Consider the following 27,554-nt stretch of genomic DNA (forward strand, 5'->3'; position numbering starts at 1 on the left):
CCCTGCGGCCCGCTGCGCCCGCCCGGGACCCTGCTGCGTCGCCCGCGCCCCCCAGCCCGCGGGGGCCGCCCTGCACCCCGCCCCCCCCCCCCCCGCCGCCGCCGCCGCCGCCGCCTCCTCCTCCGGGCGGCTCCGCGTGCCGCCCGCCGCCGCAGCCGGGACCCGGGGCTGACAAGCAGGTGACAGGCGAGCAGCGGGTGCGCGTGGCTGCGAGTAGCCGGGAGAGCGCGGCGCGCGGGGCTGCCAGCCGCCGGGCCCTCCCGCACGACGCCGGGGCCAGGGGCCAGCGCGCCGCCGCTCCACGCTCGCCCTGGGCAGCGGGCGGCCCCGACCCCGCGGGCGCCGCGCCTCCCCGGCTGCAGCGGAGCGGGGCGGACGGACCGGAGGGCGAGCGGCCCAGCCGGCGGGGTCCGCAGCGCGCCTGGCGTCCCATGGATAGCAACAGGTCCTGAGTCGCTGGAGAGGTGCTTCCCTCGCGGGCAGACGGACTGCGCCAAGATGTTGGACGGCATCAAGATGGAGGAGCACGCCCTACGCCCCGGGCCCGCCACCCTGGGTGTGCTGCTGGGTGAGTGCTGGGTCGCAACGCCCGAATAGTCCAGGTCAGGGAGTAGGGCTGTCCGTGGTGCCGCTGTGGACACCGGCGTGAGGGCCAAAGAATAAAGAAAATAGGTTTTCAGGACGTGGGGATGGGGTCCGGACCCCTGGAATGACCAGCAGAGGGGCAACAAGCACACCTAGACAGCTCCCTGAGGGGACAGCGTTCAGGGACGTCACCTAGACAGGGCACTGAACAGCCTCCGCCGTCACTCACACCATCCTCTCCGGGTCTGGGTTCTAGTACTGCTACACTGGACCGGGCTGGGGTGGGAAGCGGTTGGCGGGGATGCTGGAGAACCAAGCTGTCTCCTTAGAGCTCGGGAGAGATGCCAGGTCACTTGGGGAAGGGGAGCTTCTAGAAGAGAAAAATATCCCCGGGTCTATCCAAACCGCGGGTCTTAGGGCAGAAGGTTCCATCAGCATCGTGGGGCGTGTCAGCCAGCGAGTGTCCTGGCCTCACCTCGCTGGTTGGGTTCCAGCCGGCCACCCCGCGCGGAGCTCCTTCTCGTTGGTAATAACACCATACGCTGGATCTCCGCGAGCGGGGAGAGCGCAGCACCCAGCCAAGGCTGCAGGCCCTCGGCCTCTCGGCGCCCCGGCTTACGGAAAGGAACGTGCTGTCTAGGGCTGCCGGGTATTTGGCGCGCCGGCTGGGGTCCTCAGGCGACGGGTGGCGCTCCGGGGCTGGGCCAGGCGGCGCTGACGGCCCGGCTCTCGCCCTGTGCGCTGCAGGCTCCGACTGCCCGCATCCCGCCGTCTGCGAGGGCTGCCAGCGGCCCATCTCCGACCGCTTCCTGATGCGAGTCAACGAGTCGTCCTGGCACGAGGAGTGTTTGCAGTGCGCGGCATGTCAGCAAGCCCTCACCACCAGCTGCTACTTCCGGGATCGGAAACTGTACTGCAAACAAGACTACCAACAGTAAGCGCCTCTCGCCCTCCTCTCTTTCCCCGCCACGGACCAGCACTCCAGCCCGGCCGGTCCCTGCCGGGAAGGGCCCGCGCCGCCCTGCGGCCGGCTCTGCGCTCCACTGGGCCCGGCAGCACCGAGGGCTCAAAGGGCTGCGTGTCTCCGGGCTGGGGCGAATCATCTCATTCCAGCAGACAGTGGTGGGGTGCCCCTAGGTGCCATCTGTTGTCCCGGAAACCTGCGCAGAGTGACTGAATTGGGGTACAAGACAAAGCCCTGGGCGGACTGGTGGATACGATGCTTGTCCTGGGAGAGAGGGCTTGGCCCCTCTAAGGCCTGAAGTGGGGACCAAGAATTTATTTTCCAAGAAAGGCATTGCTTTAGAGAGCCAAGCCTGACTGTGTTGCCCCAGTTCAAGAGCATCTGGGATTCCAGGAGCAGGGAGGTGGGTGCTGAGCCCTGGCTGCGGTACAGGCGGGAGATCCCCACGCTGCCTGGCTCCTTGCCGCACTTTTATTCTCTGGTAAAGAGAGATTGGTGTCCTTCTTCCTAAACCGTTCCATACGGGAAATTTGTCCTTACAATTTTTTTCTCAGCTAGAGAATCAACCTGTCTAGGAAGCTGCAGCCTAGGGATCTTAGTTGGAGTGGCTGACTGAAGGAGTCAGGCCTCCCCAGACAGCCGCCTTTCTTGCAGCGTGCTGGGAAAAGGTTGATGCTACAGATGTGGTTTGAGCCTTACCTGCTGGCTTCTATGCTAAGCGGGTGGCACTGTGGACTTGTTTGGCTGGAGGCTGGGGAGAGGTGGAGGAAGATGCAGAGTTTTCCTTATGACCTGCCGGGGTCATCTACCTGGATGTGTGTTGGGGGTGGGGGGGTGTGCCATGAGGAGCCTCAGTGGGAAGAAGGGTGTGGGGAACTTGGGAATGGAGTTGCAGAGACAAGCGTGAACCTGTGGAAGTTCTAAGTGGTGCTCTGAAAGGCTTCTTGGACGGGGCTACTCAGGTGCTTTGGGCTGGAGAGGTCTCTGAGTGCCAAAGCCCTTGGAGAAAAAAGCAGGGCTATGTGAGCCGAGCTGTGAGTGCAGCCAAAGTATTGCTTCGAAATCCAGGGTCCGGCTTGAAAAGCGGCAGCTGAACTCTTTGACTGGAGTCTGGCAACTGAGGCTGCAGGCCAGAGCCCTGCAGAGAGGGCCTTGGTGGCTGGCTGCTTTAGTGTCCCCAGGAACTGGGAATCGCTCAGGGATTGCTTTTTGCACCATGCTCTTTTGGTGGCTGGGATAGGGTGGGGCTTTCTATGGGCAAGATTTGGGGTGGGCTTCGAAGATTCTTCTTTTGTTGGTCCTATAACACAGTGTTCCCCAGGTTTAGGCACATCATTGATGTCCATCCCCGTGTCTGTGCCATGGAACTCTAGTTTCTGGGGAAAATGGCACCAGGCAAGTTTGCCCAGAGCTGTGCATACAGCAACATGAACAAAACGAGGTAGCAATGGTTGGGGACTTGGGGTGACTCAGGCAGCCCCTCTCTGGGAAGTACTCGAGACTAGGCACCAGCAGTACCCCTTACACCCGACTTAGCCACTAACCTCGGCAGCTGGGTCTTCTAAGAGGCCGGGGAAAGTAGAAATGTGCCTCCGAAAGTTTGGGGTGTTTTTTTTTTTTTAAATTAACACTGTAAAGTCTTTGCAACCTTTTGTACGTAGTTGCCGCTGGGGTCTTTAATGGAACAGAGCAAAGACACCTCCCAGGTCCTTCTGGCTCGGCTCTAAAATAGTAATAGGAGCTAGGTGAGTGACCAGCCTCCCTAGTTTACAAAACAATTAAACATTTGCAGCTGCTTTGTCCCACTGATATTTGTTTTTGAAAGAAAAGAAAAACAGCCCGGTTGAGCTGGCTTTTACCCGAGGTGCAAACTCCAGGTGCTTGGAAGGAATTTAGTCCCCTGAGCTTCCCAGGAAAAGGATGGTCAGCCTCATCCTCTCCTCTCCCCCTGCCCTCCCCCATCACTCCTTCCTAACAATAACGACAATTAAGTATCTACTATAGGCGGGCCTCCTGGTGTGCTTGGGCGGAGTAGTGGTTATCAAGACAATCTTTGGGACAAATCCCCAGGGTCTCCTGGCAGCCTTTGCAGGGAGCAGGAGATCAACCAGGCCCACAAGAACTCACACGGAAACAATGTTCTTTTACACAATAAAAAAATATTTTTTATTCATGATTTTTCCCCTTTGAGAACCCCAGATACATATTTATATCATGTGTGCACAAATGCTTTTCAGACGGGAATTAAGGCAAACGGGTTCAGAGACGTGCTTTCTTGATTTTGAGTGTGTGTCTCCTCAGGACTGGGAAATTTGCAACACACACACACACACACACACACACACACACACACACACACACTTTTATAAAAAGAACTTTTCATAAAAAGCATGGCTCACCAGCCTGAGCGGAATGGCAGAGTAGGTCCTTTTAAAGAGGTGCTATGGTTCTTGGTGTGTCTTCTTCCTTTCGGTTTGCTCCCAACGATTGCAGGCACCCAGGAGCGCGAAGTTGTTCTACGCACCACAGGGGTGATTAGTTGACTATTGGGCACATAGAGGACAATTGATAAAATCCACTCACAGGCCTGGCAGAGCAAAGAAAATGCGGGCCCTGGAACTGAGATGTTTTTGTTTGGACCCTGAAAACTCTCCTTCCCGCCCTGCCCCATCCTTATGTGGATTTCGGGGACTCCTTCAAAGGAGGGGGAGGAAAAACCCAAGACCTCGGCACTCTTTTCAATAGAAAACCGGGTTAGAAACCGGAAAGCGCTCGGTCTCCACAAAATCGCGAACACCGCTCCGTATCTTCCCCCGGAGAAACTGTGAGGGAAAGAAATTGACGACCTCCCTCCCCAATATATGCTGTTTTTCTTGGCAGTTTGGGGAAATCGAATTATGTAACTCCCCTTTCTTGCGGGCTGTCGCTCACTCGCCCCGATCGCTTGTCTGGAAAAGGTTTCTGTCTTGAGGTGGCAGATTCCTGGAGGAGGCTCCGGAAGTGAAAAGGGTAGGTGGGAGAGTCCAAAAATCTGTCACACAATGGAGTCTGATGGCTTGTAGAGCAGCTTGTGTAGGGGTCTGGGGAGCATTAGGTGAACGCGCGGGAGCCTTTGTGCTCTCGGGATGCGGGGCTCCTGCCCGGCGCTCTTCCACCCGCTTGTAAGGAGCCTGCCCAGGCGTCCAAAGCCTCGGATCCTACAACCTCTCTCGCTCTGCTGAGAACACTGGGGGTGCCTTGGTCTTGTTCCCTACCCCATCCTCCCACCCCACCCCACCCCAACCCCAGGTAGGGGAACCCTCTGAGGCAGGAGAGAGCATCCAGGCTTGACAAAAAGCTTTCTGCGTACTGGGCTGGTTTTTAAAGCATTTCTCCGTAAGTGGCTCCGCCAGGCTCTTTCCAGCACATTCGTTTCCTAGGAAGTCTTTGCCTGGGGAAAAGGCTTTCCTGGGTCAAGAGGCTCACCTTGGCCTCGGGAACAGCGACGGCTTCTGTCAGTGTAGCATCCCAGGCTCCCTGCCCTGTTTGGCGTCTGGGTTTCGTTTCCCGGCTTGGAAGGCCTTTTCTTTGGATGTTCTGGTGTCGCACTCGCTATTATCCCCCACTTAATGATGGAAACCCCAGCCTGCAAGTATCACTCCTGAATCAAACTAGTTCAGGGTTGCAGACACTGTAACCCACTGCTTGGGGTACTGGGTCTCTTCCAGGAACCTGATTAGAAAAAGAAGCCAATCTTTTGCCTTATGAAAGGGCCTGAGGGTGTTCTCTGCACTCCCTCGAGCTAAAGGGCTCCCACTGCCAGTGCCAGTCTGAGGATGGCTAGTCCCTTGGAGGGAGCCTGTATATTTAACCCCAGTATCTCCTCTGTGGGTTGGAGGTGAGGGAAAGCCTGCCTGTCGTGCAGGCGTCTGGGGCTGAAGGAAAACATTATTCAGTGCCCGACTCCTGGCTCACCCTCTATTCCCAAGGCTCCTGGCTGCTGTGGCCTTATTTGTTTGCAGTATTTTTCTCAAGTGGAGGAAAGCAGCCCCTAGGATCTGCTCTATAGTATGTGATTGGAGGGTCCATCCCTTCTTGCCCTCGTGCCAAGCTCAGGAACACACAGCTACCAGGCACCTACCTCACCTTCTGCCTACCTGGGACAGTATTCTTATACACTCTACATTAGATGCCCCAAGGATTTGGTATCTTGGCCAGTTGTGTCGTTACATTTTGTAAGCTATTGTCGTTGAGCCTGGTGTGTTGTTACATTTTGTAAGTTATTGTTGACCTCAGGGCTGTGGTTGCAGGGAACGGTCTCCTGTCTCCAAAGATACCCTTCAGACTGCAGACAGGTTTCTTGCCCATGTCGGGCTGGCCAGGAGCCTCTCTCTAAACAAACACATCAGCATCATCTCCCCCGGCCCCCCACACACACCCAGGAAAGCATCCCCCTGACAGGAGGACACTGTGCCTTTACTACCTCCTTCTGCCATAAACAGAGTTTTAGACACCAGGTTAGCCCCAGCACTTAGCTAAGCTCTGGGCTCTCCAGTGCACGGTGACATCACCTCTCACTGTAGCTTCCAGGATTCCAAGAGACACCTGGTGGGGCTTCAGTCAATGTTCCCTTCTGAAGGCATCCTTTATCCTCTGCTCCAGTGTTGGAGGAACTTCTGATTGGGAGAGCCGGTGACTGCGTTAGCATCTTGGGCTGGTGGGTGGCTCTGTTCCTCCTGGGACCATGTGTTAGCCCAAAGAAGCTGTATTTCCACTGAGGAAACAATGGGCACCCCCAGTGTCTGCATATTGCTTGGAAGAGCATACTCAATGCTGTCATCTCATAGTTGGAGAACCGTCCTAGCTTATTGTTTGACTCAAATGCCAGGCAAAAAACACTCAACCTCCATGTGCAAGGCTGATCTAGAGGGTATGGAGAAGAGATCCAGGGACTTAAAAGGAAGACAGACTTAAAGGTGGAAGAACATTCCAGAAGGTTAGAACACACACACACACACACACACACACACACACACACACACACACACACCAGTTTTGGCTCTGTGACCCTGTGAGGTTTCTATCTGGGATGGCATAACTTCCCAGGGTACTGTCTTGTGACTATGCAAGTTTTTGAGAGAGATAGACAGAGTAGGGGAGAAGGAGAGGGAGGAGGAGCAGAGGGGGAGGAGGAGGAGAGAGAGAAATATAAACTGATACAGTCCATCGCTTAGGACAGAGGATACTCAATTTGTTGGACACCACAGTCAGTCCTTGGTTGGCTTGGCCTACGGAGGCAGGGAGGATGGTCCACAGGTCCCACCCCAGGGCTGTGTGAGCTTTTAGCCAGCCCTGAGGTGACCAGGACTCCAGGTCCTTGGCTGTCTGACTGGCCCAGCCAGAAGACTTTTAGCACTCTACAGTTCCCAGATTTTGTGTTAATGGCAGCAAAGAGCAAAATCCAAATTATATATATTTATTACCGCTGCGGTCAGAAGTGAAGAGGTGGTGGTAAGAGGGGAGGGGTGAGGAGGGGAGGGCTGAAAAAGTTGATTCCGAAGGCAGGGGAAGTGAGGTGGCAGACGCTGCCTCTCCATCAGCCTCTGGTGTTCTCCATTCATATCATAAATGTCTCCTGTCATTCGATGCCAAAAGCAACATGATTTGGTTCCCTGGTGGCCTATAGGGTTTTCCTCCTCCTCTTCTTCTTTTCCCCCTGCAGTAAATGTTTATCTGTTAATAATATACTTTAAACAGCCCAGCCTTGACCTCAAGTCTCCTGAAGCATCCATCTTCTTCTAGAAAAATGTTTCAAAGTTTGTGTAATTTGGGGGGAAGGTGTAAGTGACGGGCAGTGAAGGGCCTGTGTTTGCTCTAACTACCGCTGTGGCACAGAGTGCCGGGGCACTAGGGCTGGTGTGCTCCCAGTGGTATCTTTCCTGGGTTTCAGGCCTGGCTGACAGCACTTCCTCGATGGCCTTTACCTTTTGCTTGGCCCAGACCAGTACAAATAAATTCTCCCGTGAGCCCTTCCTTTGTTATGCTCAGGGCAGTAGGTATCTCCATCTCGGTTGCTGACCCTGGGGGCCCTGAAGGAGGATTCAAGTTGTGTGGACTTATGGAGGGAACAGGACCTCAGGGAGTGCCTGGCCCCCTAGGCTCCAGTAGTGGTTGATGGCAGGGCACCTGGCTGGCCTGGTGCTTGATGTATGGAAAAGGAGGGGAAAACTCATTCCTAGAGTCTGGTTCTATAAGAAACAAAGGTGTTTGCTTCCTGTGGGGCCTGTGCTAAAAAGTCTCCTACACACACACACACACACACACACACACACACACACACACACACAACTGTAGAGAGATTGCTGGCTGAGGAGGGAAGGATGGCAGGGCTGTCCCACCAGGGCAGGAGCAAACTGTTTAAATGAACTACTATGCAGGAAAGATGAGGTTACCCCAACACTGGGCCTCCATCTCTCTGTTGCCTCGTGGGTGCTTCCGAAGCCCGGAAAGGAGGGGCAGTGCTGACCTGGAATGTGGCTGGCTGGTTGTGACTGTGTGTCCCTCTTCCATTACCTGTCAGTTGTAGAGGAGAGCCTTCTAGAGTAGCACAGAACTTGCTGCAGTTACTTGGGCCGTCGAATGTAGACCCTAGCTCGGGCCAGGGTGGAACTGTGATGTTGAAGGGTAACCTAAGCTCTGAATGGAGCACTGTGGTCTTAAACCTAAGAGAAAAGGAGAAAGGGGGGCGGGGGTGCTGGCAAGTGCAGCTTTGAGATACAGACCCTAACCATCTCCTGCTGACTGGGGCCAGAGTCTGAGCCTTGGTGTCCTCCTCTGTGAAATGGGGACGACACGACGGCTCCCCACCTTAGGTTGTGACAAAGTGAAGCAAGCTCAGAGGTGTGCCAGCCTGGATGGCGCACTCCGTGCCAGAGTGTATTTTCTTCCTTCCTGCCGGGAAGTAAGCCGGTGTCAGGAACACGTTGTCTGTCTACCCTGCGTGGGAGGCTGAAGAAGTGCAGCTACTCTTCCGCTGGATCCCTTGAGAAGGAAATATGCATGTACCCCCCACCCCAACCCCCGGTAACAACGGATGGCCGCCATGACCGGCAAGCTCGATGGGACCATTTTCTCTAAAACTCTGGGGCTTGACCAATGCGTGTAAACTTGCAAGAGCAGAGTGGGCTGGGCGCAATGGGCCTGAGGTAGCATTGCTTCTAGAAAAGAACGTTGTTTGTTGAGTGCCTGCGGAGTACGCTGACTTTATGCCCCAAGCTGGACCTGTGGGTGAGGGAACAGGCTCCGGAGGGCCTCCCTTCCTTCCTGGGATCCCTAGATCGCCTTGTCCTGACTTGCTGAAGCCCTAGATGCTAGCATCTAGAAACCTCTCTTCAGAGCTCGGGCCTGGAAGGTTGGTGCGGGGGGAGGTGGAGGGGGAGCGGCGAGTGCTCCTGAGAGGCCAACTCTGACCAGAGGACAGAAAGGTTAGAATAACTCCTCCGCAGAGGGGAGAGCCCCCTTTGCCAGCGGGACTGGCAAGGCGGCTCGTCGCAGCCTGGGTCTGCGCAGTGTTCCAGGCATTCCTCTCAGCGGTTCGAGCCGGGATTCTCTTTTCCCGGGAGTGGGGCAGCTAGGGTGTGCAGGCTCCTGGGCTCCTCCGTAGACGGAGCAGGGGCCTTGGCGGAGGTTGATGAATTTCAGTGTCACCAGGGGTTTAGCCTGGATTTGGGAACCGCGCGCTCTAATACGCGCACACGGTCCTGCCCTTTCTAACGCGCACCCCTTTCACCCGGCCGCTGATTTATGAAGGAATTCGATCCGATCCGGGACGGGCTGGGCTGGGCTAGAGCCCGGAACCCGGGGCCCCGCCACAGACCTTGGGTTCCTTCACAGTTAAGGGATCTTCGGAAGCTCGGAGGCTCGTCCGGGCTGGAGTCCGGGTGCCCGGGCGGATGGAGCACCCACACGGGAGTCCGGAAGCGGCACCCCTTGGAACCACTAAAGGGGGCAACTGCAGGGAGCAGGCTGGTGGGGAGACCAGGCTTTAAGATTCTCATCCCAGTCCTCCAGCCCACTCCTTTGGGCAAGCACGGAAGCAAGTCGGGGAGAGTTGTTGATCTAGGGAGTAGAACATTGAAGGAACGCCTGTAAGATCTTTTCCCGCCTGAGAAATGTCCCAAGGGCCTCTGCTCCTAGAGCTGGCGAAGGGGCCCGCAACAGAGTCCTCAGCACGGCTGCATGCGCAGGCAGAATCCCCCCCCCACGCCCCCGTGTACCAGCACCGTGGCTGGACGGTTTTTTCCCCTTGCAGATTTGGTTTGCAGGGGTGGGGGTGTGGTTGTATCAATCCACAAATATTTACCCTTAACAGACTTGTATCTGTGGAGATTTCGAACAAAGACAGTTTAGGGGGATTACAAAAACCCTAAACCCCGTTTTTCTCCCGGACTTGGTACTTTAAATGCCAATTACAGGCGAGCCATATCCAACAGCAACGGGGAAGGCGGGAAGGGTCTGGGAGGGTGTGGGGGACGAGTGCAGCCATTAAATGTAACTTTTCATTATGAAAAGGATTTCTCTGGTTTTATCTTCTAATAAGATTATGTCAGAAACACAAGTACCTAGCCTGGTGCTGAGTGACAGGCTCTGGCGTTTAATCAGAAGCTGACCGCTCAAACCGCGGGGCTCTTTGTCCCACCGAGTGACCGACGGAAACCTGCCGCCCTAATCCCCTTATTCATGTCAAGCAGAGAAAAGAGGCTGAACACCTTACAACCGTGTCCCCTCCACCCCTTCCGAGGGCGACCGGAGGAGGGGGGGCCTCGGAGGGCCCCAAAGTCCCCACTACTAGCTTTTCCTTTGGGAGTGGATAGGGTCTCTTGAGCCTAAGAGGGCCAGCAGAGGAAAGAAAAACCGGAAGCCTCTGCGGCAGCATCTGGTAAATGGGGACATAGTCCCACAAGCAGAAGGTCCCTTAGAGTCGGGTATTTGGGGCTTCCAGTAAGGAAGCCCATGTAACTACCACCCTGGTCAAGGCAAGTCTGGTAATAGCCAAAACAGAGTTGCAGTGGAGACTAGGGTCCTCTGAGGGGCAGATTTCGTTAGGTTCTAGGGAGTGTGCCGTAGTCCCGAAACTCCTGCAGGTCTGGAGCTGGCATTCCCAGCTGTGAGCTCAGCCCCTTTCTTCAGAGGCCAAATTCCTTTGTTCGACCCCCGCAGAAACCCGCTCCTCAGCCAGGCCACTGGCGCCTTTTATTTCTCCTTTGCAGTTTCCACTCCTTCATCTCCCCCATCAACCATTCCTGTGCAGACTCAGCCCGTCCTTGTTGCCACCGTGTAGGAGCCCCCAGATGCCTGCGTGGACTAGTCCAACCCACTGGTGTCACGGGCCAGCTAGAGTGCAGGTCACAGGACTTCCAGGCACAGTAGGGAGCCCGGAGCCTCGGAGAAGCAGTCGGGCGGGCAAGCATGATTCTGGGGCCATGCATCTATTGAAAGAAAAAAAAAATAGAAGAAGAAAGAAAAAGAAAAAAGAAAGAAGGAAAACAAAAACAAAACAAAACAAACAAACAAACAAAAAGTAAAGCTCATGCCTAGCAAGTAAAAATGCTGTGCTCCCTGAAGAAGTCTGCTTTGTCCTGCTCTAGGAACACCACCCACAGCTCCCAGGGTTTCCAGGGTTTCAGCCCCAAGGCCTCAGAGTCATAAGAGCAGGAAGAGGAATTTTGTGTCTCATACCAGGATGCCTGGTCTCTTTCCTAAGCTCCTTGGCTGTGCCAGGAACTCACGCATCCTAGCAGGGCTGGGTACTCCCGGTTCCTTCTCCTCTCCTGCCTGAGCCCAGCCTCGGGTCACTGAAAAGAACAGTGAGCGTAGGATATCAACCTCCCCCCACCCCAAAAGGGACAGTCTAGGACTGTTTTTATGGAGTGGGAGGAGGGCAGGAGTAATGCCCCCAGCTCTGGCTGCACTGGGACCCAGAGATTCATTGGAGAAGGGAGCTGGATCCCAGAGGAAGGGGACCACAGGAGTATAGGGTCTGGCCAGTAGGATATGTGGCAATTAGGGCCTGATGATAACTTAAATATCCTTTCCCTGAGCCCCTCTGCAATCCCTGGCTCAGCCGAGTGGCAGGCCCTTCTTCTTGGTAAGGGGTGGGGGCTTCGGGGGAGACTTTCTCCCTCGAAACACTTGATACCAACTTTTATTGTTTTGGCAAGAAAAAAAACTAAGGCTTGTTTGGAAAGGGAGGGGGCATCAGGCACAGAGGGAAGGAGTGAGCCTGCGGCATGGCAAACTTTGTGGATTAGGTTTCAGCGCCTCCGCCCCACCCCCAGCCCCTTCGGTGGTGATTTGTGTGCGGGGGTCTGTGACCCTGCGAGCATCAAACGGCCCGCGGGAACCGGCCGAGTTCAGAGGGACAGTGGGCAGAGGGGCAGCCTAAGACAACGCAGATGGTTCCTATCAGCCAGCCTGCCAGCCGCACCCTGTGCTCACAGTGTCTGCCCCCTGGCCCGGAGCTCCTCCACTGGAAAGGGACAAGAGGCCTTGGGTCTTGAGGGAGGCCACTGCAAGAGCTCTAATAGGGGGTCAGAAAGTAGTGGTCATCAGCCAGAGGCCTAGGACAGTGTTGCTCTACCAGGCCAGACTGGCTCAGGAAAAAGCCTGGGCTTGCTGTTTGCACTAAGTGGCTCAGGGACCATGCAGAGAGGGAAAACCTCTGACACCTCACTAGAGGCTGGATTACCCCACTATTGGCAGTGGTCAGTTCAGGTACAATACCCCTCCCAGACATGAATCTCTTCATCTTCCTCCTCCTCTCCCTTCCCTCCCCTCTTCTTCCCATTCCTCTTCCTCCTCCTCCTCCCCTTTCTCCTCCTCCTCTTCCTCTTCCTCTTCCTCTTCCTCCTCCTCCTCTTCCTCTTCCTCTTCCTCCTCTTTCTCCTCTTCTTCCTCTTTCCCTTCCTCCTCCTCTTTCCCTTCCTCCTCCTCTTTCCCCCTCCTCCCCTCCTCTCCTCTTCCTCTTCCTCCTCTTCCTTCTCTTCCTTCTCTTCCTCCTCCTCCTCTTTCCCCCTCCTCCCCTCCTCCTCCTCTTTCTTCTTTCCTCCTCCTCCTTCTCCTCCTCCTCCTCTTCCTCCTCCTCCTCCTCCTCCTCCTCCTCCTCCTCCCTCCTCCTCCTCCTCCTCCTCCTCCTCCTCCTCCTCCTCCTCCTCCTCCTCCTCCTCTTCTTCTTCTTCTTCTTCTTCTTCTTCTTCTTCTTCTTCTTCTAACAGGGTTTCTCTGTGTAGCCCTGGCTGTCCTAGAACTCGCTCCTATGAACCAGGCTGGCCTCAAACTCAGTGATCTGCCTGCCTCTGCCTCCCAAGTGCTGGGATTACAGGCACGTACCAGCCACCACTGCCTGGCTCATCCATTCACTCTTTACTGGGGCTGGACAGTCTGCCCTCCCTCCCTGCTTGATCTACCATGGCAGTAGGTTATAGCCTGGCTTGTAGTCAGGATGGGAGCTCTGAGCCCTAGCTGGGGTTCTCTACCTCAGCAGACCTAGGATCTGAAGGCCCTGATCATATGGCATATAGACCGACCATATCTTCGGGGTCTTTGGACTGCTGCGTACCGTTCCAGCTGAAATCTCTTTTAAGAGCCTTGAGAAGCCAGGTGGTGGTGGTGCACACTTTTAATATGAGCGCTTGGGAGGCAGGGGCAGGTGAGTCTTTGAGTTCAAAGCCAGCCTGGTCTATAGAGCAAGTTCCAGGACAGCCAGGTCTACACAAACAAACCCTGTCTCAACGCCCATCCCCCTCTCCCCCCCTCCCCCCTCCCCCAAAATAAAACAATCCTTGAAGCAAAAGGAGAACTGAGGCCAGGTGCAGCCAGAGCCTGGCTAAGTTTCCTGCCTTCTAATGCCTGAATGGAAGCCAGGCCTGCACAGGCCTATATAGGAGTTAGCGCTCGACAGTCCGTACAGCAGGCTCTAGCATGGATATTTAACCGATGTCTTAGTTCTCCTGGCTCCTGCGAGGGAGCTGGTGACCACGGCCTGGAGAGTAGAATGATGTTGGGAGTTGTCTGAGAAGTGGAGAAGGTTGTTAAAGGATAAGTGGCAGTTGAGCATGGTGCCTCTTTCTGCTATCCTTGTGTATGACTCCCAGACACCCTGCACTTGGCCCCTTATTCCCACAGTGGGTCACAGAGAGGCCAACAGCCTGGCTAGTAGACTGGGCCAGTACACTGCCAAGACCTCTCTAAGCTCCATCTTTCAGGGTCCCTGCCTCAGGGGAACAGCCGACTAGGTCATCTGTGCATGGAAAATACATCTGTCCTCCACATGTTGGACACCGAGCTGAGGACATGTGGTTTCAGACGTGTTATCTTAATCATATTTATTAGCCAATCCTGGAAAAAAAGAGAGAGTTTGATATTGTTACAATTTAGAAGGGATCCCCCAATCTGCCCGACGACAGATCAGGAGAGGGACAGGCAGCAAAGCCAGGCTTCAGCCGAGCTCCGGACGTAAGTCCGGAAGTCCTCTGGGCTGTTCCACGGGATGAGCCCCTCTCTGCTGTGAGATGACACTCCCCCTTTCCACTTCCCCACGCAGAGATCTGAAGCAGCATTAATTACCCCGCCCTGACTGATAGTTGGCTGCTGGAGTGTTTCTAATCCTTATTAACAGTCTCTAAAGTCAGGCATGAAATATGACTTCTGCACCACACTCTCCGGCATGTGTTTTTCTTTTCCAGGATATTTTTCAGGCTACCTCCGAGCCCCACTGTTGTTCGTGATTTTCTGCCATAGGTCCAAAGCTGCCAGCCTGAAATCCAGTCTTGCAGGGAGCTCAGTCAGGGAGGGGAGGCGGCGCGTGACACATCTCCCCGAACAACACAAATTGCTTCTGATTATTGAGCTTTTGAATATTTCCCTCCATCGTGTTTTTATTAAGAATGCCAGCATATTTACGCTTGATAGTGTCTTCAATTAGGTTAAAAAAAAAAAAAAGCAGGGGGTTCCCCTTCCATAGCAGTATGTAAAGAAAATAGTTGTCATGACCGCAAAATTACCATCCAAGCCTGGTTCGAGTCAAGCCAGCCCTGCTTTGACAAGCCCAGCAGGGCTGGGCGCTTTTTCTACACTTTCCAGCTGGTAGGGAAACCTGAGGGGAGGCTCCTCGGCAGCCTGCGATCTGCAGGGCGCTCAGGATGCCTCTCAGTAGCTGACACTTCACAAGTCTGAGAGGCAGAAGGGCGTCCAGCTGCACAGGCTTCTAGCGGGCAGGCCAGGACCTAGAGAGCCTGCTGCTGCGGCTGCAGTAATCATGGGGCAAAAACCCAGAGAACCTGCAGCAGCAACAGTAGCAGTGACCACAGGGCAAGACCCAGAGAGCCTGCAGCTGCAGCAGCAGTGACCACAGGGCAGAACGGGAAGAACTTACAGCTGCTTACAGCAGCCACAGCCACAATTGTATGCTTGCCCAGAGCTGGTGGCCCCAGAGGCACAGCTCTGAGCAATTTTCATTCTTCAATGACATTCTGACATGGGTGCTACCTTGTTTTCATTTTCAGATAAGATAGAAGACACAGAGAAGTTGAATAATTTGCCTAAGGTCACACAGCCAGCCTGTGGAACTGAAAGTGGAACCCTGGCATTGTGTCACTGGAGAATTTTTCCGAGATCCTTTGGGAAGGTGGATTTTCTGACTCCTTGCTGGGTTTGGTGCCCTGGTAGCAGCCTGGCATAGGAGTGCAGTGTATGCTGACTAGGTGGCTCCTGATAAACGTCCTGTGTTTCCTCTGTAGTGCTAGGGCCGTGACTTGGAGGGCGGTTATCTTATCCAGTCTTTCCTTTGGGGTGCACTTGAGCTAGTGGGCTCCTGGACTAAGCCTCCCTTCAGTCTCACTGGGGCTGCTATAGCAGTAGTCAGGGCATGCTTCAGCCCTAATGGAGTTTATCTGTGCCCTGTCTGCTTCCATTGGGTGTGATGTCATTCCGTCTTAGCCTTCTATGACTCTCAAGAAACAAGCTTAAGGAACTTCCAAGAGTGACTCTCCCTGGGTCATAGGGGTGGGAAGCAGCTGGTGGGAGGCATACTCAAGTGTCCTGGAGTCTGAGGTGGGGTTTCTCCTTAGCATCCTTGGGCATTCTCTGAGGATCCTTAGTATGCTCTGCAAATGAACAAGAACGGGCAGATCCAGAGCAGGAAAGCAATTCCCAGGATTATACGGCAAGACGTCTGCAGCCAGGATAGCGGAGACCCAGCAAGCATGGGCAGGGGGCACAGCCAGACCTCCCAGGGCCATCTTTACCCCTGCATCGCCTTCCTGGCTCCGGACTGCTGCTACAGCAACTGGAGGCAGGCTGTGTCTGCCCTTTGAAGGGACAGCCGCCTGAGCATGTCACTTTGAACTGCAAGGGGCCTGTGGTGAAGCTCAGCCCCCTCCCACGTGCCCCCGTCTGTCCACCCCTCCAGGTCTGGTTCCAGCCGGCAGGCCTGGAGCCGGAGGGGGCGGGCAGGGCAGCTGCCCCCTGAGGGACATCAGACTGATAAGTGAACAGTGACAGACCCCTGGAGAAGGACAGAGCTGGCCTCGCACTGGTCTGGCTGGCCTACAAGGCAAGAGTTCAGGAAGTTCACTTAGGTGCCACAAGCGTGCTCTCTTGGACGCAGAGACACCGCTCACATTCAAATGTAAATAGCAGTCCTGGTGGAGATGAAGTTAGCAAAATGGACATCTTGTCTTTGGGACTAGGGACCCAGTGCATACTCAGCCTGGCAAGCGTCCTAGAGGGAGTCTTTGCAGGAAGAGTTCAGTGAGCCTGCGGCCAGCCTAGATGGCTGGTCCTCACCAGCCCAGCGGAAGACCGCGGGCTGCTCATCTTCCTTGGCCAGAGTTTTTAGTAGGACTTCGTGGAGTCCTGTGGAAAGTTCTGCTGCTTTCTGACTGTGACCTTGGGCTAGACTTTGTCTCTGCATCTCAGTTCTGGCAAAGTCTGCTGAGACCTCTAAACGCTTGCCTCAGGGGGCAGTAATGCCCTTCAAAGAACAGGCCTCTGGGCAGGAGCCAGGCTCTTGAAGATTCCCTGATGGCTTCCCCTGAAGGTCTTTGTGTTTGGGCCCCAGCAGGTGTGTGTGGCTTGCTTCTGTGTGTCAGGCCTCAGCTGCAGCAGTAATGCTCAGTCAGTATGGGGCAGGAGCCAGACTGTTTTGGTCTGGGGTCCTGACATAAATTCTCCTCAGCCTCTCTCTGTCTTGTTGTTTCACCAAAAAATGTTAGGAATCAGAGATCCTACCCAGCCCTCGGGGTGGTCCAGAGATGTTAAACGCATGATGTGCGTGAAGAGCAGCATCAGTCAGTGCGAGCGACTTCCGTCACGGGAAGAACCTCTGGCTAGTGCTCTGATAAAACACCAAGAATCTGTGTGTCTGGAAGCTTGGGGCTGTGTGAGATGGCTCAGCAGGTAAAGGTATGGCCAGCCCCGATCACATGGGTTGAACCCTTAGAACCCACAGTGGGAGGGGAAAACTTGTGCTAATTTGTGTTGTGTTCTGACCTCCACAACGTGTTCTTACACATGCTTACACAACCTCCCCACACCGAGTAATAATAAAATAGTTTTCTAAAAAGCCCACGCAAGAGACAGGGGGTAGAGCTTCACCAGAACAGTGTTGCCCAGCATGTGAGAGGTCCGGGGTTTGATCCAGGCACTGACTAAAGAAGCTGCAGGGACACACGCCTCTGGGAAGAGCATGAGGATCTGGAGTATACAAGGGGCTCTGTGTGTCGGTGAGCAGGTTCCTGGGAGACTGAGGCTGGGCAGACTGGAGACAGTGTCTCGGGGAAGCTCTGCAAACAGAGCTATTTAGAGTTAAATCTGGATCTGTAAGGATGGTCTGGGACAGTAAGTCTGGCTGAAGAGGCTGCCTCGGGACACTGGGACAGGAGGCTGCAAAGAGGGCATTAGCCAATCGCTGGGCTTAGATTTGATCCTGCGGGCAGGAGGGAGCCATTGAAGGTTATTGGACAGGGGAGTGACAGGAACCAGGGAGGCACTTTATGAAGATGAGCCAGCGGCCTGTGAACAGGATTAGAGAGAGACTGGCAAAGGCGCCTGCCGGCCCTGGGAAGGGAGGTCATGAAGTAAATGGCAGAGGGTATGAGTGGAAACCAACATCAGGTTATGGTTCTGAGTGTAGGCAGAGGAGTCTGGAGCTGGAACCTCGGGTCCCAGCTGCCTGATTGGCATCTAGGACCTAGGTGCTCTGGCCTGCTCCAAGCAAGGCTGACCAACTTGACCATGTTTCTGGACAGATTTTAGGCTCCATGAGCATATGCAGTCACCAGGCCTCCAATATGTATGGTTGAGTTAACTATTCAGCTCCCCAATTGGTGAGCATCTGAGCTTTGACCAGACATTTGGTTTCCTGTTGGACCTATAGGCCAGCCCACATCTGAGAGTTTCCTAGCCATGTCCTCTGGCTTCTGGAAATGGCATCCACCTCCAAAAGCCTAACACATATGTCACAGTTTCATGGGGAGGGGTCTCCCAGGCTGTGTTCTGACCCACAACCAACCTGGGCACATCCTGAGGTGCTTGTTAAACCTGCAGATTCCCAGGCCTGTGGAAAGACTCAAGCTTTTAGGAGAAAGCCCAAGTATGAACATCCCAGCTTGCCCAAGGGATGCTTCTGCATACAGACATGTGGGAACCCCAGCTTGGCATCTGTGCCTGGGGATGGTGTCATTTCAGATGCATAAACGAGGTGTGGCTGACTGGCTATGCTGGTGTGCCCCTCTCCCTGGGTCTGGTCCTTTTCTTAGCCTGAAAGTGATGGTGTGGGAAAGCTGATGTGGGAAGAAGAACAGAGGTAGAGAGGCAATGGCTGGGAGAGGAAGCAAGCTAAGAGAGGGCAGAGCAAAATTAGCATCCTCCGGGAAGCAGGAAGAGGCAAAAGCCATGGAGTTCCCCAGAGTATCCTCTCTGGGTTCTCTTCATGACTACGAGGGCTGAATTCTCCCAGCCTTGATCTCCCTGCACATGGAGATGAGCTATGCTTTGTATGTATAGAATTTGCGACGTGCAGATACTGACTCCCAGCACCTCATTAAATCTCAAGGTCACCGGGGTTGTGGTAGTGTAGCTGGTTACAGGCTACACTGCCTGGTTACTGCACTACCCAGATTAGAGAAAGGCACGTGCAATTTAATCCAGGCACTCAGGGGGTAGAGGCAGACAGATCTTAGAGATCAAGAAAGCCTGGTCTACAGTGTGAGTTCCAGGACTACCAGAACTACACAGAGACCCTGTCTCAGTAAAACAAAACAAAACAAAACAAAACAAACAATAGCAACAAAAGACAAATTCTTAGGGCCTGCAAGTGACATCTGTGTGATTCCCCCATTTCAGAGATGTGCAAACTGAGGAACAGGACAGACCATCAGTCTCTAAGATAACAAAGCTCGTCACCATCTCCCATCAGCCTTCGGTGCCTGGGATGCTCCAGGAACATAGGAGATGCCCGGACAGTGTTTGAGGAAGGTGAAAAGAAGGAAGTTTAAATCCTTCGAGGAGAATCCCTGCTATGAGAAGACACCAGGGAGACAGGAGCAGCCCAGCCAGACAACCTGGGAGCAAACAGAGACAAAATAGTGATCAAGGAGGACGAGAGAGGAAGCATCAGATAGCTCCAAGAAGGAGGCTGAGGCCCAGAGGCTTCCTTGCCCAGAAGCAGCAAGAGTGCCACCGCAGGGCCATGGGTGGGCCAGTCTTCAAACACCACATCCCATTTCATGCGAGTGGCCTGGCACTGTCTCTCCCCACCCATGCCAGGCCCTGCCAGGAGGCCTGGAGGAGCTAGAGCCATGGAGACCCTACCCTAAGACAGGTAGATCCTTGGTGCTGAGTAGCACAGCTCCATGCAAGCAAGGGACAACAGATGCCGAGAGTAGGCCTGGCCTGGCATGTAGTAGGTACTCAGAGCTACAGCAGCACTGTTATCCCCTGACTACTGAGCTTTGGCCATCCTTTAATGTAGTGTCAGTCTGTAAGTTGAACTTTGACCTCCCTGAGTCCCAAGTCCTTATCTGTGAAATGGGTACAAACTGCAGGGATAACAAGAAGACCTTTAAGTCTCCTAACACAGTGCTTATCACTGCAAAAATTGAAGGGCAGTGGGCAGTTTGTGGTCGCCACTCCCGTGTGTATGTTTGTGTTTCTGTGTGCATATGTTTGTGTGTATGTATGTCTTTGTGTGTGTGTGCAAATGTTTGTGTGTGTCCAGTCAGTGCTGGGGACAGAGTCCGAGGCTTTACTCATGCTAGGTAAGTGTTCCAGCCTGAGCCCCACCCCAGTCCTTCTGTTATCAATGAATAATCAAAAAAGCCAAAGGAGTCTTGGCCACAGACTCTCCCCTTTGTTCTCTGGGTCAGCTCCCCACCCAACAGGAAGAAAGAGACAGTGGTGGTTTAACTGGTCCCAATCCTGCTGATCTCAGAAGTTCACAGGACACGAGACCACAGAGAGCAGGGATGGTGAAGACAGTCTTGGGTGGCAGCTGTGACCCCAGGGAGGGTCCTTGGTGATGGGCACCTAGAGGAAGGGAAGCTGCTGCTGTAAGAAGAACAGAAAGACCTTTCCCAGGTGCTTGTTAAACCTGCAGATTCCCAGGCCTGTGGAAAGACTCAAGCTTTTAGGAGAAAGCCCAAGTATGAACATCCTAGCTTGCCCAAGGGATGCTTCTGCACACAGACATGTGGGAACCCCAGCTTGGCATCCGTGCCTGGGGATGGTGTCTGGATCCCTCGCAAGTGACCCTGGACAGGGCCAGCAGGTGAAGAGGTGGATTGCCCAGGGGGTAATGCAGCTCTTGGGAGCAGCAAGAAGAGCATGTGTCTGCTGAGTGCCAGGCACACACACCATTTGATGCCCACCTCCTTGATAAGTGTAAGTGACTGAGACAGCACTACACAACATGGGGGTGTCAGTCCCTGAGCTCCACCTGACCAGCCCACTGTCTGTCTTCACTAGGTCACCGCCCTTCTCTGTCCCCTGCACCCCATCTCCAGCATTATCTCCCCAGCACTGCCTTCAAGACCCCAGGATTTGATCTCTCTAGGCTCCTCTGTGTTTGTCTCTGCCTGGAAGCTGCTCTTTCCCCTGCTTTTCCTTGGCTTGGATGGCTTCAGGAAGCTCCACCCCCCTCCTCCATACCCTCTGTAGGCTGGGTAAGGAGCCCTATCCTTTAATAGAGACCTTGACGCCCTAAGTGAGAGCAAGCAGGACTTCTGGGGTCTCCCATTAAGGCTGACACACTGGGGAGTTGGAACCAGCATGCAGAAGAGGCCAAGTGAACGCTTGGGAAAGCCTGTGGCCAGCAGGAGACACTTGGCCAGGGTCTGGGCTGGCAGTTCTGTGCACACAACTGATGTCACAGTCTCAGGTAGGACCTTAGTGGCTCCAAGGAGTGAGGGTGCACTTCGGAGGCTAGTAATCCACCTGGCTCTGTCACTTGCTGCCTCCAGCCTTAGCTCTCATACAAGTGTGAGTGTGTGCCCGCACTCGCACATGTGTGTGCATGTACAAGTGTGTGGTATGTGTGCATGTGCATGCGAGTGTGCGTGTGTGTGCATGTGTGCATGTGTGCATGCGTGTGTGTGTGTACATGTGTGTGGTATGTGTGCATGTGCATGCGTGTGTGTGTGTGTGTGTGTACATGTGTGCGTGTGTGTGTGTACAGGATCTTCTGCATCCCAGGTGGCTTTAAACTCACTATGTAGCCAAGAAGACTGAACCACTGGTTCCTCCCTCTCCCTCCTCAGTGCTAAGATTACAGGTGTGTTCCACAGTGCTCAGTTTATGCAGCCTTGGGAACCAAACTCAGGGCTTCATGCACGCTAAACATTCAGTCTATCAAGTGAGCCCCCGGGTTCCTAAATGGGAATTCAAAACAACCATCAGGATTTCAGCAAATAAAGAACTAACAGATGCTGCCTTACCATTGTTCCATCTCACAGATTGCTGCTGAGGAAAGAGCTTGCTCGGGTTGAGGCCGTACTAAGTCTCCCGGGGAAAGAACGTGGCTTGGGTTGGGCCTGTGAGAAGCCCTGAGGGTTGTCTGTCTCTAGCAGAAGAGAGAAAAGTAGAGCCTGAGGTCACAGGGTCTGAGTCAGTGCTGCCCTATGACCTGTCAGCCCTTCAGTGAGGACCGGGAAGCATCCCACTCCCAGGGCTCAGGAAGGGGCACTGGGGACAATGATTGACAAGAGAGGCAGCTTCCTCCTACCAAAGGGAAGCTTGATGACCCCATAGCTGCCTATGTCCTTCCTACCAGGGCCCTCTTGCAATGACCTTTCTGCCAACCTCTCTGTAGGCCTGAACTGGCTAGGACCCCTCTAGAAGCTTCCTATTCCTACCTTCCAAGTATTTGTCAAGGCCTTGAGTACCTCACCCCTGATTCTCCAGACACAGGCTACCCTACCCTAAAGAATCTCTGACCCATGGGAGACTGGAAAGCGGGCCTGGGGTAAATAGCACAGCTTGGGCTCTGGTAGACGTAACACGAGGCATTGTTGTACTTGGAGACAGGACAGGGTTCTTCACAGGGCCAAGAGGCAGGGAAGAGGGCTTCCTGGAGGAAGAACGTCCAAGCCAATGCAAATTATCCAGGGAAGACAGCAGTTCAAGGGTGGACTGGGTATTAGTTCTAGGCAGGTTTCAGCCAGGCAACAGTCATGTGCAGACGCTATGCACAGGTACAGAGAGAGCTCACCATGGCAATCTAGAAGGCACCGCTACCAAGGCAGGACTTTACTACTGGGGTCATATACCATGATTCCAAGCCATGTCAGAAAAGGTTCTGACTGCTGTGTGAGTTGCAGGGAAGATTGCTTGGGGGGTGGGTGTCACAGAGAAGAGGCCTCCCCTGGGGCATGGCAAGTACTGTGAGCATGGGAGGAAGGTCCCAGAAGGTAGTATTCACAGCTGTACCCTCATGTGGCCAGGATGTCAGCTGACTGGGGCTCTGTGAGATCCTGACCTTGACCTTGTATTCTGAGTCAGGCCTCCTACTTAACACCTAGGGCAGGACTGGGCCTATAGTGGAGACTCAGTGGATCTGTGTGTAGATATTAGTGAGCCCAGGTACTCAAAGGCGTGCCACATGCTTGAGTATTCGCGTACGAGCCCAGCTGATGGCAGCGGTGTGACCTGTGCGTCTCCAGAGAAGTGTGTACACAGGGCTTGGTGGCTTAGACTTTGAAGGACTGTGCTTCAAAAGCTGACCTTGACCTTGATGCTAGCACTCTTTGCCTTTGAACTCACTCTCTTCACCTCTATAATGGGCGTTCTTGGCAGGGAGATCCCAGCGAAGTGAGAAATTGTAATTCCTCCATTATTATTGTTCAAATCTGGATCCAAGCCAGGGAGCCTTGGGTGAGAGGGCAGACAGCTGGTAGTCTGTCTGGAGTAACCATCTTGTCTTGACACCCAGCATGCAGCCAGAAGCCACCAGTATTCCAGTCACCTAGCTGGCTAAGGGGTCCCCCCCACTGTCGCTGTCCTTGTTTAGGCTGCAGTACCTCCCCAGCCACATACGATTCCAGTACATATAGCATCTGAAGAGGCCGTCTGTGTGCCTCTGTGGGGACCCCGGCTTATGCCTGCATGCCACTGCTCACAGCCAGGCAGACAGCACAGAGGGCGGTGCCTGTCATGAGCTGGCACAGGCTCAGGGTGTCGGTACAGGCAAATATGTCTGGTGAATGTTATTCCTGAGTGAGTGGATTGATGTTTCCCATGGTATGTGTCCTCTGTGTCTGCAATGGGGACACTGTGAGTCTTGACGTCAGCATGTGGTGTTGTCCATGGAGGGTTCTGTCAGGACAGAGAAGACTTCACTTGTGTCCACGGGGCCCTGCAGAGGTGATGTGTGGACAGACACAGGTGGGCATGACGGGTGGAACAGTGACGGCCCAGGCAAAGCCTGATTGTGGATGACAAGCTCTAGGGGGTGAGAACATTATGTGTGTGTGTGGGTGTGGGTGTGTGTGGGTGTGGGTATGTGTGTGCCTTACCTACCTCTGTTCGTCCTTCCAACTCCCTTCTTTGGTTGTGGGACCAGACTAAAGTTTCTGGGCCACAGGGATAGATGGCCAGGTCTAGCACAAGTCTCGAGAGGAAGGAGGGGGTAGACACTCTATCCAGAATCTGCTCAGGCTGGGGTCTCAGGGTCTGTAGGTGCCATGGCTTTGGAGGCATGAGAAAGGAAGCCAGATGGTGGCCATGTTGGAGTTTGGAGGAGTGGGAGCCCGGGAACAAGTTCTTGGAACTCTAAGGAGTTCCCAACCAAAATGATCCTCCGCCTTGCTGGTGTCCCTGGCAGGTGGGTCATGACAGGTGTGCTCTAGTAGGGCGTGCCCTGGCTGGTATGTTCTCACAGGTGTGCCCACCGTGTCCCCCAACAGGTGTGCCCTGACAGGTGTGCCCTGACAGGAGTTTCTCTGGGAGAAGCTGGGTCTCTGGCTGCCAGCAGCCTGTGCGCCCGCCCCCAACCCAAGAGGCCAGTGCCCTCCTCTCCACTGCTGCCTCTCCTGCCCACGGCCTTGCCACCCTGGAGAGCTGACCCTGACCCCGGCCGGCCCCCCACGTCCCAGCTCAAGGGGCTCACAAAGAAAGAGGAGGGAAGAGAAAAAATCGCGGAGATTTGTCTTGTGTCGGGCTGACAGCGGAGCGAGTGATTGCCAGGCCCGCTTGGCAGTTTTTAATCATTTTATCTCTGTTCTCGGCTCTCCGGGGAGACAGCCAGTGCTTAGCAGTCTGCTCAGAAAGACCTCGGGGCGCATGGCGCAGCGGCGGCTCCGAGCTCCCATTATTAGCTGTGCTCTTCGGAGCGCGCTGCGATCTCTCCCAGGGGAGCCGGTGAAAAATTAACACGGGCCGGCGGCGCGGGCGCCCGATGTAACTGTAATTACTCCATTGATATTCCTCACACAATAGCGCTGTCATCAGTCATTTACATAAACTTTACTCCGCCAAGGCGGGCGGAGGTGCCTAATCCTATTGGTGCTTCCAGCGCATGCATTATACATGGCCGCAGCTCCTAGGTGAGCACGGAGGGGAGGGCGTAATTGGGAAGGAGAATGGGAGAGGAGAGAGAAGGGGAGGAGAGAGGAGGAAATGGGTGGAGAGCTGGGAAGGAGACTGGGTGAGGCCTGGGAGGAGAGGTGGGGAGACGGGAACGGGAAGAAGAGGAGGCGCTGGGGAGGGCCGTGTAGATAAAAATCCATTCCTAGCGAAGGGGCTCGTGTAGGTTGGGACCCAGTGGGGGCTGGGGTTCCACCTTGGTGACCAACGCCGAGCAAAACCCGGACGCCTCCAGGGCTGAGCACCGATTCCGGCCAGCCAGGCATCCATCTATCCTGAAGCAGGTGAATTCAGTCTCCAGGGACTTGGAGCCAAGCCCAGCCTCTTCTCCTGGGCCGCCCCGCTCATTTCCAGCCGGTGGGCTGACCCCAGGGCCCTTCGGGGAATCTGAGACTGAGCTGGAGGCTCTTTGGCCGCTAAGGAGTTAAAGCCTCCCTGGAAATTACCCTGTAATGACCTAATTAAAGACTTCGGAGGGCCACGCACTCCTGGGTGAGAACTAATAACACCCGCCCAGCAATAATAACCCCAGTGGAGCCCCTGTTATTACTGCCTCCCCTCCCTCCCCACCACCCTCCCGAACCCCCTCCCCTCACCCTGCCTGTGCAAGCTATGGGGACAAGAGTTAGGGGAGCGCAGGGACTGAGCCCCCAGCTGGGGCCAAGGGGAGGAAGCCTGGATAGTCAAATTTCCATAGCTGAATATTTAATGAGGCCTGCCGGTTTATTTGGTTGGCCTGTCGATTTTTATTCTTCTGTCAATAGCTCCTCATATGTGGGGCCGTGGTGATCTTTAGCAGCGCCTCTCCAGGGACGGCTGCCACTAAATGCAATTATGGATTTTATACCTCAATGTGTTTGATATTTCCACTGATCTAATTTGCAGCCTGGTAGTTTATTGTTTGGCATTTTAATGGCGTTCAAATGCTATGGGAAATTTGATTTCTCTTTATAATTCCTCCTTAACACAGTTAATGTGAGTGGCGGGATGGCCCAGATTTTAGAGTCCAATGTATAGAAAGAAGGTGGGGGGGGGAGCACACGCTTTGATATACTTAAAGATGTGTCCATTGGAGAGGAACTCCTAGCTGCTGGTGGTAGCTAAAAGCCTACTAGTGGCCTTTTGCTCTAACTATCCTAAGGTCTGTAGACCTTGTCACAGGACCTCTCCCAGTGGCTCCAGGTCATTGCCCTGCCAAAGATAGGAGCAGCTCGAGAGACAGAGAGGTCAACTTTTCCACTGTTGTGACCCGAATCCCACTGTAAGAACAGCAATCATGGGTGCTTGTCCTCTGTGACAGGTCCAGTGGGGCCTCACCACACTCACTAACTGTGCTCTCCTAAGTTCCGGGTCAGAGCATTCTCTCTGCAGTTGCCTGCCTCTCCTCTTCCCCTCTCGGTCTCTCTGGGACAGGTAAATAACAGGCAAGATCTGGGCTGAGCAGTGCCCCATGCCTAACTTCCTGGAGGCCAGAGCATCATCCCTTTAGGCTAGTATGAGAGCAGAGAAGGTGCCCTATACCTTCTTGGGGCAACATCTCCAAGCTGGGCCACCTGTTCTGGTGACAGTAGCCAGAGGTGGCTCTGCCCTTGGTTAGCAAGCATGGGTGATTCTCTGAGAGCCTCTCCTTGGAGGAGGAAATTGCCAGTCACTGTTGCTGACCCACAGAACATCTTCTCAGGGAAAGAGTCCAGAGAAGCTCAGGGGGCTCATCCAAGTGACCTACCTCGAAAAAAGACAAGGGGAACCTGGCGAGAGGCAGGTGCACTGTATCTGTCTGTCCAAGGCACTAGGGCTCCTTAGGGCAGTGCAGGCCATGGGGTCTGGGGTCTGATGAGAGAGCTCTGGTGGGCACAGTCAGGCCTCCAGGGTCCTTGTAAGCTCCTATGATCCAGGATGTCTTTTTCTTAGAGTGTGGAGAACCAGGGCCCAGGTCTTACAGAGACAAAGTGAGGCTCTGAAAGTTTTGTCACCTGTCCGAGATCACAGCTGAGGGGCTGGGCAGGATGTGAAGCCAGGCGTTCTGGGCCCAGGTACAATAGTATGGTCTTCCCAAGGCAGGTGAGGAATGATAGGATTGCCTCTACCTCCCCTTCTTCCTCTTCCCTTCCTTCTCTCCTTCCTCCTCCTCCCCTTTCTGCTCCTCCCCCCTCCCCTTCCTCCTCCTCCTCTTCCCTTTCCTCCTTTGGTCTTCAGTATCCTAGCCAGAGTTTCTGTCCTGGGTTCAGACCTATACCATACACTAACCCATGTGTGTGTAGAGCAGGGGTGGGTGTGGGGATAGAATTCTGTACTCACAGGACCAATCTCCCCATCTTCAAGGACTTTCATGTCATCAACCCTCCTAGGTTTCTCCTGTGTCCACCCAGAATGTGGTCTGATTTCCCCGTGTTTCTGCCCACACTACAGCTCCAACTGCTACTCCAACCAAGTTGGTCTGCTACTCTCTTACGTGTAGGCATGACAGCATCGGGACTCCAGCCCTGCTCCAGAGCAGACCCTGGGCAAGCACTCTACATATATTCTTTTTTTTCCATAATTTATTTTTTATTCTCATTACATCTCAATTGCAACCCTCTCCTTCCTGTCCCCCCAGTCCCGCCCTTACAAACCCCTTCCCTATTACTTCCTCATCTTCTCCTCAGAGAAGGGGAAGCCCCCTCCCCACCTCACCCTGGGACATCTAATTCCAGCAGGACTAACCATCTCCTCTCCTCCCACTGAGGCCCAACCAGGCAGGCCATGTAGGGGAAGGGGATCCAATGGCAGGGAACAGAGTCAGAAGTAGACTCTGTTCCAATTGTTAGGGGACCACGCAACAACAGCCACGCTGCACATCTGCTGCAAATGTGGAGGGGGCGCAGCCCCTGCATTCTCTTTAGTTGGTGTT

The 27,554-nt window shown here is 54.4% G+C and overlaps 1 protein-coding gene across 3 annotated transcripts in view; it reads left to right on the top strand.

Annotated features, from left to right (window-relative positions):
- The first annotated feature begins 368 nt into the window (after positions 1–368).
- Positions 369–27,554, top strand: part of Lmx1b (LIM homeobox transcription factor 1 beta) — a 78,152-nt gene continuing 50,966 nt past the window's right edge. For 2 of the 3 annotated variants that reach the window (XM_032901837.1, XM_032901838.1), the window contains exons 1-2: positions 484–568; positions 1,333–1,519. In XM_032901837.1, coding sequence (XP_032757728.1) covers positions 499–568; positions 1,333–1,519 — 257 coding nt within the window. In that variant the 5' untranslated portion in view covers positions 484–498. Of the gene's footprint in view, positions 569–1,332; positions 1,520–27,554 lie in introns of all 3 variants that reach the window. The other variant, XM_032901835.1, reaches the window with a different exon arrangement.

The sequence above is a fragment of the Rattus rattus genome, chromosome 5 (genome assembly GCF_011064425.1).
Source record: "Rattus rattus isolate New Zealand chromosome 5, Rrattus_CSIRO_v1, whole genome shotgun sequence".
Classification (NCBI taxonomy): Eukaryota; Metazoa; Chordata; class Mammalia; order Rodentia; family Muridae; genus Rattus; species Rattus rattus.